At 43.4% G+C, this 16,343-nt stretch overlaps 1 protein-coding gene across 1 annotated transcript in view; it reads left to right on the top strand.

Annotated features, from left to right (window-relative positions):
* The window catches only part of LOC109952480 (tenascin-like), a gene marked incomplete at its 3' end in the record, with an annotated part of 34,805 nt that overhangs the window by 481 nt on the left and 17,981 nt on the right, over nt 1–16,343 (top strand). Inside the window, exons 2-7 of the mRNA XM_020587573.1 lie at nt 3,290–3,397; nt 3,585–3,749; nt 4,576–4,633; nt 4,810–5,019; nt 6,641–8,665; nt 11,733–11,848. Of these exons, the coding sequence (XP_020443229.1) occupies nt 3,383–3,397; nt 3,585–3,749; nt 4,576–4,633; nt 4,810–5,019; nt 6,641–8,665; nt 11,733–11,848 (2,589 nt within the window). The remainder of the gene's footprint in view (nt 1–3,289; nt 3,398–3,584; nt 3,750–4,575; nt 4,634–4,809; nt 5,020–6,640; nt 8,666–11,732; nt 11,849–16,343) is intronic.

The following is a 16,343-nucleotide window of genomic DNA, read 5'->3' as shown; positions in this document are numbered from 1 at the left end:
TAAACAAGTGCTGAACAAAATAAGCAGCCTGAAGATGTTATCTTGGATTTTGGGACATTATGATGAGAATCTTTCAATATTTTCTGATATTATTCACAGTTTTCTGACATTTTCTTACTATTCTCTGTTCATTGAGAAAATAAGTGGCAGATTGATTCTAAAGATAATCACAAGCTGAAGCTTTGCATTCAACATACAATGTTTTTTAAATGCTGATTTAATGTGCACAGTGCTGAAAACTTCCTGTGCATGTATTGGTTGAAGAAAATGTAAAAGAAAGTAAATGAAAAACAGGTTTTGTCTGTTTTGAATGTTCTTGTGCACCACTAATCTAATTTTTTCTTCATATACATCCTAAATGATTTTTAACAAACCCAGGTTTTCCAGTGCTTCTCTGTCAGTCTGAGGATGTCACTCTGCTGTGTTCCTCAGATGAATTAGGTCTGATCTACATCTAAACACAAACCAGACAGAATGAGGCTGATTGCAACAGTAATGTCAACAAAAAATGTCCTAAAACAAGAGGACTGTGTTTGATATGAAGGTGAAATCATCCCCTGGCTGGCTCGTGCACTCACACCTTCAGTGCTGCTGTTAATTGCAGTGGGAGCAGACGAGATGAGAATCAGTGTAAATTTATGTGAAGACCACCAGCGTAGTGAGTGATGCAGCTTTGTCTCCTCCAAATGATCTCATCCTTTTGCATGGTGTCCATATGACCTGTAAGAGTCTCCATCCTGGTCTGTGATGGATTTCATGGCAGCTGGATGTCTGAACCTCAGCAGCGACCCTCACTGATGAAGCCGCTCTTTAACTCTGGTAAACTGTGTTTGTTAGCTCCAGGTCTGATGCTGTGGAGTTAGAAGTGAGTTTGCCAGAGCTTTGTGTCTGCTCCTCATCTCTGCAGCACTGGCTCCAGGCTACATTGGCAGATGCCAGCATGACACACCCCGACATCCACCAGTAGTTGAGTTACATTGTGGGTAATGGTGGCACCAGGTTGTTAGGTTGTGCAAGGATGGGTGGAATAAAAACAACTTGTCATTCCTGGTTCTGGTGCTTCGATTGTGATCCTTTTAAAAACCTGTCCACTCTGAGTACTATGCCACTTTACATATAGTGATCAAGGTGGATCATCAGTTAATAGAGTAACATTTATGATCAGATTGGCCCCAATTCAACAAAAGTATTTTCTCATCAGAGATGTTTCAGCTTCCTGTGGTTGATCTGTTTTTCTTGTAAATTATGATGTGTAGGAAGAAAATGAAGGAGTTCAAAAATCAGACTTTTTCTTTTAATCCTGGAAGCACACAGCTCCATGCACCTCACAACCGAATGCCTCCTGGTATCACCTGCTTACAGGAGCCATGTTTGGGTGTCAAATGTTTGGGCTGGTGGGTGTTTATCTTGGAAACATCTCTGACTGAGAGACACAAACCAGCAGCAGAAACAAGTAAAGCACAAGAGCAAGTGTGGCGTTTATTGTGCTGTGGGAGCAGCGCTCGGTCTCTATGAGAGACAGTTGCAGCAGCTGGAACAACTGTCACAGGCAGGGCTCTACAAGCTCACTGTTCCCACTGAAGTCAATAGAGCAGACTCACTAACTGCCAGGGCTGTAAATTAAACTGCAGATGTTGAACCCAAGTCAAAATAGAAACAGATACCTAAATGTGGCTGGCGGGCGTGAGAGGTTCACATCTGAGGGCAGCACCTTGCAGGACTGGGCCACCACAGACTGACGGTCAACCTTATAGTGAAATCTTGCTTCTAGCAAAGTGAAACTCTTACATTTTCCAGAGGGAGAAGAAGTGGAATTTTTAATTAGGAACCTGAACCTGTCTGTGAGAAAAAGCTTTGAGGCAATCGTTATTCAAGGCAGAGAGGATTTCCATGTTTCCTAAAACTAAACACTGCCTTGAATTTTGAACCTGAGGGAAACCTAACTGGAAGGAAATTACCAGTCCCAGTCTGTGTCTGCAAGCAACGTGCTTCTGTGTTTCCGCTGTCTTGAAGGATTCCAGCACTTCCACGTGCCAAAAATGTGTTTAGCGTGAGCCCTTAATGAACATTTTCACTCATCATCATATAACTTACTAAAATAAACTGTTTCAGCTAATGCTCAGCTCTAACCGACCGGCCGTCAGTCCTTATTGGCAAAGTGAGTACAAGTGGCCCACGGTGGATAGGGTGCTTGATGATGGTAAACAAAAACATGATTAAAGCACAGAGAATGTGCACACCTGACCTTTGAGGAAACACTACAGTTTCTTAAAACAACATTGAAAATAATGACAGAACTTGGAAGAGGACAGTAGGAGACTCACCTTCTCCCTTCTGACTTGGAGATTTGTACTGATTTCTGCGAGTCACTCACACCCAGCCGCACCGAGTGACGTGATGCTGATGTTGTGGACTCGGTCCAGCAGCAGGAGCTCTCAGCAGCTGCCTTCTGCACCAAAACCTGCTGCTGCTGAAAGCGGATTTGGGCTGGATGAACACAGCTGATCTCACAAGTATTAACAAGATTTGGTTGTAAAGCTCTCGGGGGTGGGGGGGGGACACACACGGGCGGTTAGACCACTTAGGGCTTGACTCATACTTGTGGATCCGCTCAGCTACTGTGTGTGCTGGAGGAAATGTGGAGAGAAAATCTCTAAATGTGGTTATATTTATCTTTTTACTGTAATTTAATACAAACATGCTTCTTTGGTGGCTTGACTGATGTTTTTCCACCCTCAGACTGAAAACCATTTTATATACAGTATATCCAAAGCTACTGTTTATGCTGGGCTGTGAAATCAGAGGAGTGACTTTTTAAGAGTTAAGATTTTGATTTTACTGTTAGGCTAATGTCAGACTTATTGAAGTCTATGAGATGAAGTTGAAACTCTAGAAAAACTGTAAATCCAGTTTGTGTCCAGCTACTGTTTCCAGGGTTGCAGTTGAACTGTTTTCATCTGCAGACTGTTTCAGAGAACATAGTGAAAGGTTTGTTAAACTGTTTATTTCATGAAACACTTTTTATAAACTGTGTCAAATTACCTCAAAGTACATGTCACAGTGTATAAAACCGTCGCTCTGACCCATGTGCTGTCGACCTGTGAGGCTGCAGGTTAACAAATGGCATGTTACTGGTTCCACTGGGATTTATCAGCTGACCAGCTATGGGCCCATAAACCGTTAATGGGTCCATTAATGGGTCCATTTCTGCTAAATGTGACAAAGTGAACTCTGCTGAGCTAATGTAAATGTTAAGGTGGGTTTTAATGTGTTACTGTCTTTGTTCCAGTGGGAAACGGAGACTTTGGAAATAAAACCAGTGGCGAGTATTGTCATGTGCAGAGACCTTGACTGAAACAACGAGACAGCAGCTGGCAGAGAAATGGTGACCTGCAGTGTAAGTGCTACTAAACTGTTCATCTTTTAAAGTTCTGGAAACACTGGCAACACTCAGCTTCCATTCAGCCACAAAGTTCTGGAAACACTGGCAACACTCAACAACAAACTGCATCAGTCGGCTCAGATTTCCTGAGCAGACTCACAGTCCAGCATCCTTCCCTTCCCTGGTTTCCCTAAACAACCAGAGGGACTGTTTCCCTGGTCTGACCCCAGCGATGATTCCCTCTGTCCCCTCCCTCTTCCTCGTCCTCCTCCTCACTGGTCCGGCCCTTCTGACCCCGTCCACCTCCCAGGAGCTGCAGGTCAGAGGCAACAGGACACCGAGGGACGCAACACAGGACTCTGTGAAGGTGATTCACTGGTTGGTTGGGTTTGGGATGAATGGATGGACTGATGGTTTGGATGACAGGTTGAGACATCTTGGTTCAACAGGTTATTCTATATAACTGTTTTCAGACAGTATGTATGACCATTGCTCCTACAGATGTCCCAGTCAAGTGTTTTTGACCCCAGTCCTGATCTGAGTCCTCTAACAAAGGGTATCTGCTGATACTGAGCTCAGTCCAGTAAAAGACAGAACCCTCCAAAGTTTATGCTGTTGCTGTCACCTCCATCACCTGTGAGAAGTCTACAGTGTGTTGGATATTTTTACTTAGGATGCCTTGTCAGTCATGTTGAAAGTAGTTTTCTTATTTAAACCCCGTGAAGTGGTAGCAGTGCAGATGCAGCACGTAGCAGTGGGACTCCCACTCTTTTCAACCTTAAAGCAGCCCATCCTGAGGCTGTAAATTGTGGCTCTTTATGACACTTACTGCCCCAAGGGTAACAAAGGACAGCAGCTTTGCAGCACTGTACAAAACACAATCACTCACGGGGAACAACAAAGGTTGACACGGGGATGATCCCTGCTGCAAATACTGTACCTGTTACACAGGGTACTTCAGGATGGTGGGTGTTGCTGTAGTGGAGCTACATCTTCCCCAGGTTTCTTCAGAAGGAGCTACCTGAATCTGAAAACCAAGCTGTTGTATTTGGAGGAGTTTTTGTACAGTGCCTGGCCTTGACAGAATATACAGTATTTGGCCTTGAAATATAGCTTTTTATAGATGAATGTATGCAGGAGGTGGGACACAGTGAGGTGCTGGGGTTGACTCATTTCCACTGTCATTCTTGCAGGTGGTGATCTCAGAGGGCTGTGCCACTCAGGGTGGTACATCTGACGTGAGCCAAGGAGGTAAAAACCCCACTGGTTTTACATGTTTCAAAAATCATATCAAGCAAATGTAGCTTTTCTCTCTGCCCAGTGAAACAGTGAAGCTATGATGCATCACCTCAGACTGCAGCCCAGGACCATCCAGCGAGCTGTGGCCTCACAGCATAACTCAGCCTGCTCATCTCTCTGCTTCACAGGTAAAGAACTCAACCTGGCTCCTGGTTCTCCTCTGGTCCTGACCCATAAGATCAAATTGGTTCCATCTGGTTCTGGATCAGGAGCCAGGCCTTGTGGCTGTGAAGCGGACTTTGTTCCCCTGCGTGAGAGGCGGGAGAGGGAGGTGTCGGCCCTCAGGGAGAAATGTGGAGGCGCTGAGGGCGGCTGCTGCACCTCCAAGGAGAGCAAAGGTAAAACCAGCTGCTCATTCTTATTGTTCTACCATGAATATTTATTATAAAGTTAATCATGTCTTCTCTGAGGCTTAGTGAGCCAAAAATCCAAACACCCACCCTGAAAGCATATGTAAAGCACATCTTTCTCAGCATGTAGTAAATAAAAATAACTGTCAGTCATTTCTGTTTTGTCGATCACCTACCACACAGTAAAGCTGGTCAAAATGAAGCCATTAAGTCTTGGACAGAATAAATGATAAATATAAACCAACCCCAATGAGAACAAGCTCTTCATAGTTTAAAACATTAGAAAGAACAACAAACTGTGCAGCAGATAGGAAACATAAAAGCGATGATTTGATTCATAGTGAATCAGAAACTGTCTCATCCTGGGGTGAACCGTCTGTTGTATCCCCTCTGGGGAGTGTTAACATCAAGAAGAGAGGAATCCAAGTCTAAACACTTACAGTTGTAAATTTTAGCCCGTTAACATTCATCACATTGTGAAATGACACATCTGGGTTTTGGTGGTGTTACACTGCAGCACAGCTTGTGTTGTGTTGAATAAACACCCTCCTCTCTGCTGCTGTTGGTGATGAATTTATCTGACCTGCTGACCTGTTACACCTCATGCTAACACCACAGGGACTACAAGGACAGCCACTGACGTAGCTGAGACACAGGCCTCTCCCTCTCCCTGGTTTAATGTGGTCACAAAATTTTAAAAAGCACTGAAACTGCCTTTTTTTCTGTTTTGTTTTTCGTGTTTTTCTTGTTGAGACTGACAAGTGTTAATATTATTTTTTTAGATAGACCTGGTTTACTGTTGTCTTACTGAAGAAAATTGTTTTTTTGTTTTTTTTGGCACATTTATGTTAGCATCATTCCATCATGCACATCCTCCACCAGAGTGGAGCTGACCTCAGGGCACAGAACATAATAACCTGGCAGAACTGGAACCATGAGCTAACTGTGTGTGTGTGTGTGTGTGTGTCCTCTGATCTCTGCCCAGTGTGATCTCAGTCTCCATCTCTTCCCAATCCAGTGCAAATTTCCCTCCACCCTCCTCTCGTCAACACACACAGATAAATAATTAGATAGTTAGTCAAAGCAAGGCTGCATGACACTCTGATTACAGAAGATTAGACCCCCACCCCCTGAAAGTAAAGCAGAAACCTTTTCAGTTCTAACTCATTCCAGTGCTGTTTCCAAGACCTTCCATCATTAGAACTGTAAGATGCCCCAACGGTTACTGCTCATGATTTTACTGTGGGTATTCATGTGATGCTTTCCGCAAGGCGTCTCGCTGAGGGGTTGTATTTAATCCTTGTACACTACTGCCTCATTTTTAGGAGAGTGCAACGATTCATGATGAACAACGACATCTGTTGACTTCGTTGGCAACATGGCTGCGCTCAGAAATTTTGGGGGCAGATGCTCAAGCTAAAAAATGGCACCCCTCTCACCATTCTGTGAATGTGCCTGTCAGACAGTGTGACTGAAAGAAATGATGACTTTTGTTTACTAAAAGAGCAGAACAGACTTGAGACTGTATCAAAACCAACTTTCTATTCTCATTTTGCTTACCTGGACATCTGTTTGCTTCATCTGTCTCTCCCATTTTCTTGTATTTCAGGTGCAGGTTGCTCCATTAAACCAGACGTTGACAAGTGTCCCAACGAGTGTAGCGATCAAGGTCGCTGTGTGGACGGGAAGTGCGTCTGTTTTCCTGGCTTCAGGGGACCAGACTGCAGCCAGTCCAGCTGTCCCGGAAACTGCAACAACAACGGGAAGTGTGTTGATGGACACTGTGTGTGTAACCCTAATTTCACTGGTCCCGACTGTTTGCAGAGAGCCTGCACTGACAGCTGCAACAACCAGGGCAGGTGTGTTGAAGAAGGACACTGTGTGTGTAACCCTGGCTTCACTGGTCCCGACTGTTCACAGAAAGCCTGCCCCAGTAACTGCAACAACCAGGGCAGGTGTGTTGAAGAAGGACACTGTGTGTGTAACCCTGGCTTCACTGGTCCCGACTGTTCGCAGAAAGCCTGCCCCAGTAACTGCAACAACCAGGGCAGGTGTGTTGAAGGACATTGTGTGTGTGACCCTAATTTCACTGGTCCCGACTGTTCGCAGAGAGCCTGCCTTGACAACTGCAACAACCAGGGCAGGTGTGTGGACGGCAGGTGTGTGTGCAAGAGAGGTTTCACAGGTCCAAGCTGCTCGGATAAATCATGTCCTGGAAACTGCAACGACAGGGGGCTCTGTGTCAACGGTCAGTGTGTGTGCAGTCCTGGATTCACTGGCCCGGACTGCTCAAAGAAGGCCTGTCCTAACAACTGTAATGACCGTGGGCGGTGTGTAAATGGTAAATGTGCATGCAGCAGTGGATTCACTGGTTTTGACTGCTCTGAAATTTCATGCCCAGGAAACTGCAACAAAAGGGGGCACTGTGTGAATGGACAGTGTGTCTGCAATCCTGGATTCACTGGTCCAGACTGCTCCAAACGGGCCTGCCTTGATAACTGTAGCAGCCGTGGGAAGTGTGTTAATGGTAAATGTTTGTGTGACAGTGGCTTCACTGGTGCCAACTGCTCTCAGATTGCTTGTCCTGGTAACTGCAACAAGAGGGGGCGCTGTATTAATGGACAGTGTGTTTGCAATGATGGGTTCACTGGTCTGAATTGCTCTGAAAAAAGGTGCCTCAGTGATTGTAACAACCATGGGAAGTGTGTTAATGGTAAATGTGTGTGTGACAGTGGCTTCACTGGTGCGGATTGCTCTCAGATTGCTTGTCCTCGAAACTGCAACAAGAGGGGGCGCTGTATTAATGGGCAGTGCATTTGCAATGATGGATTTACTGGCCTGGATTGCTCAGAAAAACGATGCCCTAATGATTGTAACAACAATGGGAGATGTGTAAATGGTAAATGTGTGTGTGACAGGAGCTTCACTGGTGGAGATTGCTCTGAGATTGCCTGTCCTGGAAACTGCAACCAGAGGGGGCGCTGTATTAATGGACAGTGTGTTTGTGATGATGGGTTTACTGGCCTAGATTGCTTGGAAAAACGATGCCCTAATGATTGTAACAGTCGTGGAAAGTGTGTTAATGGTAAATGTGAGTGTGACAGCAGCTTCACTGGTGCAGATTGCTCTGAGATTGCCTGTCCTGGAAACTGCAACCAGAGGGGGCGCTGTATTAACGGACAGTGTGTTTGTGATGATGGGTTCACTGGCCTAGATTGCTCAGAAAAACAATGCCCTAATGATTGCACCAATCATGGACGGTGTGTAAATGGTAAATGTGTGTGTGACAGCGGCTTTACCACTGACGACTGCTCTGAAAAAACCTGCCCTAGAAATTGCCGTAACAGAGGACGCTGTGTTAATGGACAGTGTGTTTGTGATGATGGCTTCACTGGCACAGACTGCTCTGAAAAAGCTTGTCTCAACAACTGCAGCAACCACGGGATGTGTGTTAATGGGAAGTGTGTTTGCAATGTTGGTTTTGCCGGACCAGACTGTACTGCCAAAAGCTGTCCCAATAACTGCAACAACAAAGGACGGTGCATAAAAGAGAGGTGTGTGTGCCAGCAGGGGTTCACTGGACAGGACTGCAGCCTGTGTAAGGAGGGGATGACCGGACCCAACTGTGATACAGGTAAGTCAAACCCACCAACACACCTAATCTGAAAAGGAAAGTAGTCTCTAAAGAAACCTATATCATGTAGAGGTATAATAATGTAGAAATATCATGCTGGTAGTGAAGGACTAGTGAGTTCAATTTAACTCTAGATGAAATAAACCACTAATAGAGGAACCATTTTTATTAGCTATCTTAGTTACCATTTCTCTGACTTGCGGTGTACCACAAGGATCTATTCTGGGTCCCCTTTAGTTTGCTGTGTAAATGCCTAGCTTTTAAGAAATCACTTCTATGCAGATGATATCCAATTATACATTAATTTAAGCCACACAAAGGACCTTGTTCTTGTTTTACTTCTAAGGAAATTCTTCCATTTTCACTTGCAGTAGAAAGGCATGTCTAAATCCCCTAACATGCAGCCTAGAATACTCTGTCAAGGTTGTTGGCCAGGCCCTCTTAATGGTCTCATGACACATCTGGGCCTTGTTCTATTTGCTCCACATCAAACTGAGGTTTCAGTTCAAAATTCTTGTGATTCTCTTTGACATTTCTGTCTGATTGGACACACGCATACTGATCATTAGCAAGTTCCTGCAGCTCTGCATCACTATTCAGTCACTGTGGTCTTGTGTTAAGGAGGTCTTGGTTGTACCTTGCTTCATGTCTAAAAGTAAAAGGTTTTGTAATTGTTGCTTTTATTTTTACCCTGTAGCACTTGGCAATGATCTCCCCAGAGAAAGTCTATATAAATTAACTTTAGCTTATTTTCCTTTCATCAGCTGCACCGTTGCAGGTTAACTGTTTTAACTGCAAGTAATTACACACTTACTCTCCATTGGCCATGTTCAAGTATCCTTCTCCATCCAGCATCACACTGGATTTATTTTTCCCATGTGCACCACTGGTTAATAACCTCAGGGAGCACACTTTACATATTTGGAACATCAGCACACAGCACATGTCAGTTTTGCTTTACTGTAATTTTCACATTATAACTTGATGGAGTTTATAGTTTGTCACTGGTGTATGCCTTTTTGCGGAGGTGGTCTCACTGCCAGTGCTTGCCATCAACTTGATTTCCATCTCAGTTGTCTCAATTTTTCTTCAAATCCTGCTCAAAGCAATTATGAAATCTTTCTCAACACTGATGACCTTTATAAGCACTTTGCTAATCTGATACATCATTATTTGCGACGTCAGTCATGCTCCCATTTACGGCTATGTTTGTTGCTGCTGTCAATGCTGTTGCCAGGCTACCTTAGCATATTAGCTTGTGTGTTTGAAGCTGGATCAAGTTGCGGGGATTCCAATGACGGAAGTGTTTCATTAACAGAGTTAACAGGAAAAAGACCTGTTTTCCCTCATACTGCTGCGTAGCAGCTTTCTTTGCTGCCTGAGGCTGACATAGAACAGACACCTGTGTGTGTGAGTGTTAAGTGTTTTCTTAAATGTAACTGACCACATACTAGAACAGAGGGATTTCCCAAAATCTGAAGTCCCATAGGGCAGCACAGAGAAATCAGTGGGCAGCAGTAACTGCTAAGTATGTTTCCATCCTCCTGTTTTTGTACATTTGGAATTTGTTCAAAAATACCTGAATGGTAGAAATTAGAGTTTAAAAATCAACATGAATCAAATCTGGAGTTTACTGAGGAGTTTAGCAGGTAATTCCTGGAAGACATTGTTGCGGAAGCCCAGAACTGACAAAAAGCACAAACTTATCAAATAAACAGTTTCACATGGGAAGCACCTCAAGTTGTAGAAAAGCTACTGCTGATGGTTTACTCATATTTCTCTTCCTTATGAATCTTCAAACAAAATGAGTTCATGGAAGATAATTCATATTTTCTTTTACTTTAGAAGGGCACATCAAATTATATGTTTTATATGTGTGGTAGCCAGCGCCTGTCACTCCAGTGCTTTTGTGAACTGCCTGTTGGGTTATGGTAATCGCTTACAGGAACATTACATCAGTGTCTCAGTGATTTTATGACCAACCTGTGCACTAAAATAAGTCTGTGAATTATTACCGAGCACACCTTCCCTGTGTGCACTTATACTTCAGCCATGTGGCTCTGCCAGGCTCTTGACTTCATGTTGGCAACTTCTCAAAGAGCCACATGTTTCTGCAGGAGTCTGTGGCACAGTGCAGCTTAAGTGAAACACTGACAGTCTCAGTGGCTCTAATGAAAGTTCATAAATCTGTGTGATAATCTGTCTATAAAGCTCCACCAGCTATGCCTCACCTTGTAAAGATGATTTAGCAATTTTCAGGTCACAAGATGTCTAGAGATTCTGGTTAAAACCTGGCAAAAAGGCAGTTTCCTATAAATGTAGCATATAAAAGTTGTAGTATTTAAGAATAAATGTCTTATTTTCTTATCATGCAGACAGCTGTGGCACCTTTAGTTCGTTCTGTTAGTGTAATGTCATAAACCTGCCCACATTGTTTGGTTTTATTGCCACCTGGGGGCAGCAGAACAAACTGGAGACACATTCACCTCATAAATTTGATATGAGCAAACAGCTGCCTCCTCCCACATTTAACGGGCACAGACAAGCAGTCATCCTGTTGGAGTGGTGTTTGCGGCCACTGTCTCCTGAGGACAAATATCTGGGCATTTCCAGTCCTTTTATTCTTGTCTTTTCCGTGGCCCTCGCAGACCTTTGGTTCCCTGTGCCTGTGCCGAGCTCCCAAACTGTGAAGCTGGATACAGCCGCTAATGATAAAACCAGCCTCTGTATCATTTTCAGCAGCAGCTCATATTGAACGGTTTGTTTTATGGTGGTGGAGCCAGTGAGCAGCCAGGTTCACTGAGGCTGAGGCCAAACTCTGACACACACATAAATCACTCTGTTTTGATAAAGTGGATGTCTCAATAGAATTTTTTTTAAAGAAGAAAGAAATTCATCAGGATCATAAATGGATGCCTGCTGCTTCATTTGTTCCACACAGGTTCCATTGCATTAGTCTCAAGGAGAGATGAGAGTTTAATTTTAGTTTTACATCACTGTGATGAACCTCTTAGTTCCTCAGGTATTCACTCAATAACTGACTGTTTTCATTGTCTCTCTCTTTCAGTCATGTCGGGCGTTTCCCAGCTGAGCACTCAGGACATCACAGAGACGTCCGTCACTCTGGCCTGGACTCCACCTCCTGTCCAGTATGAGACCTATCACATCACCTTCACCAGCCAGGTACACATGTCACGTGTACATGTAATTTTGCAACTGGCTCTGTTCTAGTTTTCAGTGTTTTCATTCTGGTTCTGGATGCAGTTGATCCCTTTGGTATCACTACATTCATGGTCTCAGTCTGTGGGGGCATGTTCACATCGGTTGGTCTGTGTTTACATCTGTGTGCTTTATGTTCAGTCTGAGCACAACTATTGGTGCATGTTATTAGGAGTTATTATTGTGTGCTCAAGGAAATGAGCTTAAACAAGAAGCACTGAGTGATACAGTATGTGGACTGTTGCCTCTGAGTGACCCTGACTTTAGGTGAATGCCTGCAGACACTACTCAGGGTTAAATCAACAGCCCACTTTGAAGTTTGGTTACTGCTTTTATAGCTGATATTCTCCTATAAAGACACATAAAACCATAATATGAAACATTATGATTTGGTATTATAGGTTTATATTGGATTAAGACTATCTGTTGGTACTGCCATTATCATTACAAGCACAATAACTAATTTTGTGATTAGTTATTTGCTGGACATTTGCAGGAAATAAAAAAGGGAAATTTTAAATGATGTAGAGCAAGATAACATCCTGTTTAAGACAGGAAGGTAAAAAATAGACGAACACACATACAGATATTTCCCTAAATAATTCAGACAGCAGATGTGTTTGGCTTGAGGCTCGTTCTCACAGAGCCTCACTGTCCCCTCTGATTCTGGACTCAGAGCTCAGGGGGTCAGATCTCTGCCAGATCACGTCCATAAGAACAGGAGAAGAAAACTGGTCCCGAAATTTAGACAAGATCCTCAGGGAGTTTTAAAAGCAGCCGATGTGGCGGCAGACAGGGCTATAAAACTGTGGTGCATCACCTTAAACAACCTCTACTCACTGAGAGGATGAGATCCATAACACTGGATCAGAACCTAATGAGTTTGCTTTCAGCTTGGAGCTCTGTTCATTAGGGTGGAAGAGAAGGTCAGACTGTTTGTTTTGCTCAAGGCAGTGAAGTCCCATTTAAAAGAGCTCCAGCATGAACTGGTTAAAGAAAACAGTGACAGGTCAGCTATAATAAATTCTGTGAGGTTTTCAGAGGGCAGCTCTGTCTGCAGATCATATTGAAAAGACATTTCACAGTGTGTTTTCCATGACAACAAGAGTAAAAACAGTTTCCACAAAACCCCAAAAAGATGACAATAAATATAGCTAACATTTGGATTTCTACGGTTCTAGGATTAATTTCCACCAAATAAAAAATATCCAGTGAAACGTCCTTAAAAGCCCCAGAGAGGATTTACAGCACACAGGATCTCCAACAAAAAACGCAGGAGCGTTACAGTCGTTGGTGAGGTCATACTTCAATTGAAGAAGGTCATTTATTTTAAAACACCTATCTGGTAACATAGTAGGATATGGTCAGTGTAAATGTGGCATAAAATAAACAACGTCAGGATATAAAAAGGATTTTAGGGCTTGGACATAAATACCCTTCCCTTTCTTTATGAGAGCAAGATGTGTGTAAAGTACAAACGATGGTTATCTTAGCTTAGCATAAAGGCTGACATCAGGGAGAAACAGCTAGCCTCATTCTGTCTGCTGTTTAAAGCTAAAATGTACCAACGCCCCTAGAGCTGGTTGAATAACTTTAGTTTAATTCACAGACTGAAATGTAGAACATAACACGTTGTGGTTTCTCGATGAACGACATTGTATCCATCCATTCACCCCTTCTGTGTAGTGCCTTTGGTCGGTGTCCGTGCCGACACGATGGTCCACACCTGACGCCCTCACTGTGACAGGACGGCTTCTACATTCAGGCTCCTCCTGAACCCCCAAACTGTGGCTTGTACAGTCTGTGCACAGATGAGAGACATGCCGTGCTGAGCTCTTTAGAGCTGTTGTTAGATAGTACAGATGAGCTAACATGTTCCGACTGCAGCTTTGTATTTAACACACAGGTATAACACTGACATTCATCTGAACGTTTAGCTCTCATAACGAAAGCAAATCCCAGATGAATCCTAAAACTGTTTCTTAGAGTTTTCTGTAAAGTTTTGAGACTCAACAGCTGCAGCAAATCTCTCTGAAGCTTTTTCTTCTTCTGATGTCTCATTAAGATCTAATGTCTGTTTTTAGACACTTTCCGTGATTTTCCAAGATGTGATTATGTTTATGAGAATAAAAATAAATATTGGCTGAAAAATCTTCAGAAACTCACAGAAACAGTCTCCATGAGAAATAAGTTAAGAAAGAGGTCTCAGTTTTTTTCTGATGTTACTGTAGGACTGTGGCTTTTTATTTAAAGTGAAGAATCACTGTTGCAGGGTAAATAACCAAATACATTTCCATGACGGACACTAAAAAGAATGATGTGTGAAACTGACTTAAAGTCCCACAGAGGATCTCTGGGCAGTAAATCACTGCTGAGGACTCTGAGGGATTCCTCTGGAGTTGAGCAACCTAGACCAAAGGCCCTGCTGTAGTCAAGCAAGTGCAATGACCGGTGCAAAGCGGGAGGACTTCCCGAGTTGTTGCTGACTGTGCCAGGTGTGCACTAACATAATAATTCAAGATTCTATTTAAAAGCACATAGGAGACTTACATACATCACAGTGGCATCTACTCAGGTTTATGCAATATTAACACAGAGAGGAAGAAAGTGCACAGATAAAACTGACTAAAGCAAAGATAACATAAAAAGAAATTCAGGTTCAGTTCCAAAGCTACTATGGAAAAAAAACAAACTTTAGAAGAAGACAAGTGGAAGATGAAGCTCCACAGCAGCAGACAGTACTAGAGTTATTATCTGCTGATTTAGAGTTTAAAATAGCCCACTGAACACATTATATCTAACAAACATCCCGATGTTTATAATATTTCATGTTGGTTTGACTCAACATTAAACTGTTTGTGCTCCCAGATCGCCAAAACATGAGTCGCTGCAGAGCCCCTGCTGCACAAACAGGTTTATACAAGAGCAGCTTGAGGAAGCGGGGGGGGGCTGGAGTCATGAACACAGGTGATGCTGCTGTGGCTCAGGTTTTGAACGCACTGCACTAAAACACCTGAGTCTGAGGGAAAGAAGTTGAGCTATTGGTTTGATTGTAACAGGTGAAGTCGCTGTGGCTGAAGTCATGTTTTATAAGTTGTCATCTTTGTGGAATGTGGGAGACACTAACATCTCGTATTCTCACTTTTAAAAAGTGTTGCATCATTCTTCTCAGACCAGATGTTTAGCCTTTTAATTTCCCTCCCTCACAAGACTCTCATAAGATAATTCTAGGGTGTGTCGTTAGCGACAGCGTGAGCAACACAAACAGCATCAAATCATCTGTCGCAGCGGTTTCCTTGGACAAACACAAACTACAGCATAGCAACACTGTCTCTTTCAGAGGAGTCTGTTCAGTCAGGGGCCAGACTGACAGTCTGTGTGTAAGGTCAACACCCTGAGGTGTGGAATGACCGTCACAGCCTCTAGGTGGAGCTGGCAGAGCCGCCACAGAGTACTGGTGGTCGTGTTCACTCCCAGACTGGCACATTTATCATATTGCACTCACTGGTGGAAAGTACATTTACTCAAGTACTGTACTTAAGTACAGTTTTGAGTTATCTGTACTTTACTGTAGTATTTTCATTGTGGGCTACTCCATACTTCAGCTTCATTTTTATAGCCAAATATTGTACTTTTGTGACAGTGGAAGGGCTGAATGTGCTTTAAATGCTGAGGAGTGATTAAAATCAAAAACATCGGTGTCACAGACTGATTGGCCCCCAGAGCCCACACCCTTAGGTGTCATTTTGTTCTGTGAGGAAGGAAACCACATTAACTGCTAACCTCTGCTTCAGGACTGTCTGTTTGCAAACATCTGTGATCAATCTGCAGCAGAAACATATTAAAGAAGTGGAAAATTACTAATTGCAAAGGTATTTATAAGAGTTACACTGAGGGGAGGGAGGGAGAGAGGGCTGCCAAACAATTTCAAACTTCACTTTCTAAATCTAAGAATTTATTATTACAAGCACAGAGTACTTAAGTGGATGAAGTTGGTGCGCGCACACACACACACACACACACACTGGGCAGCGTCTCACCTCACCACACACGTCCTGGGTTCCTCTCAGCCATGTTTTCCCACACACACAGCTATAGCCATCACCTCGTACTGTACATTTTTTGAACAAAACAGAGCAGCGCTCTCCCTGCGGTGACATCATTGAGGGATTAAGGCTCAGTAACAAGTCTGAAAGAGGTTTGGACCAGAGCAACAGCATCAGGAAATATCCACAGCTGCCCACAACTGCAAAGAGAAAAGACTAATAAATGGATGGAGAGAGATGAAGGGATAGGTGGGGGAAGTGATGGAGAGGTGCCTGAAGAGTCCTACAGGGAATGAGCCTGGAAACGATGAGAGGATGTAATGAAAACAAGTAGACAGCTCACGATCATCTTTATAAACCCACAGAGCAGAGGAATTGTCCTCTAAGGAGTCCATGTGAGACAGAGAGAAGAG

Source organism: Monopterus albus, unplaced genomic scaffold (assembly GCF_001952655.1).
Source record: "Monopterus albus unplaced genomic scaffold, M_albus_1.0 scaffold462.1, whole genome shotgun sequence".
NCBI classification, from domain to species: domain Eukaryota; kingdom Metazoa; phylum Chordata; class Actinopteri; order Synbranchiformes; family Synbranchidae; genus Monopterus; species Monopterus albus.
The sequence above is the reverse complement of the archived record's forward strand: the minus strand, read 5'-3'. Positions and strand labels throughout refer to the sequence as shown.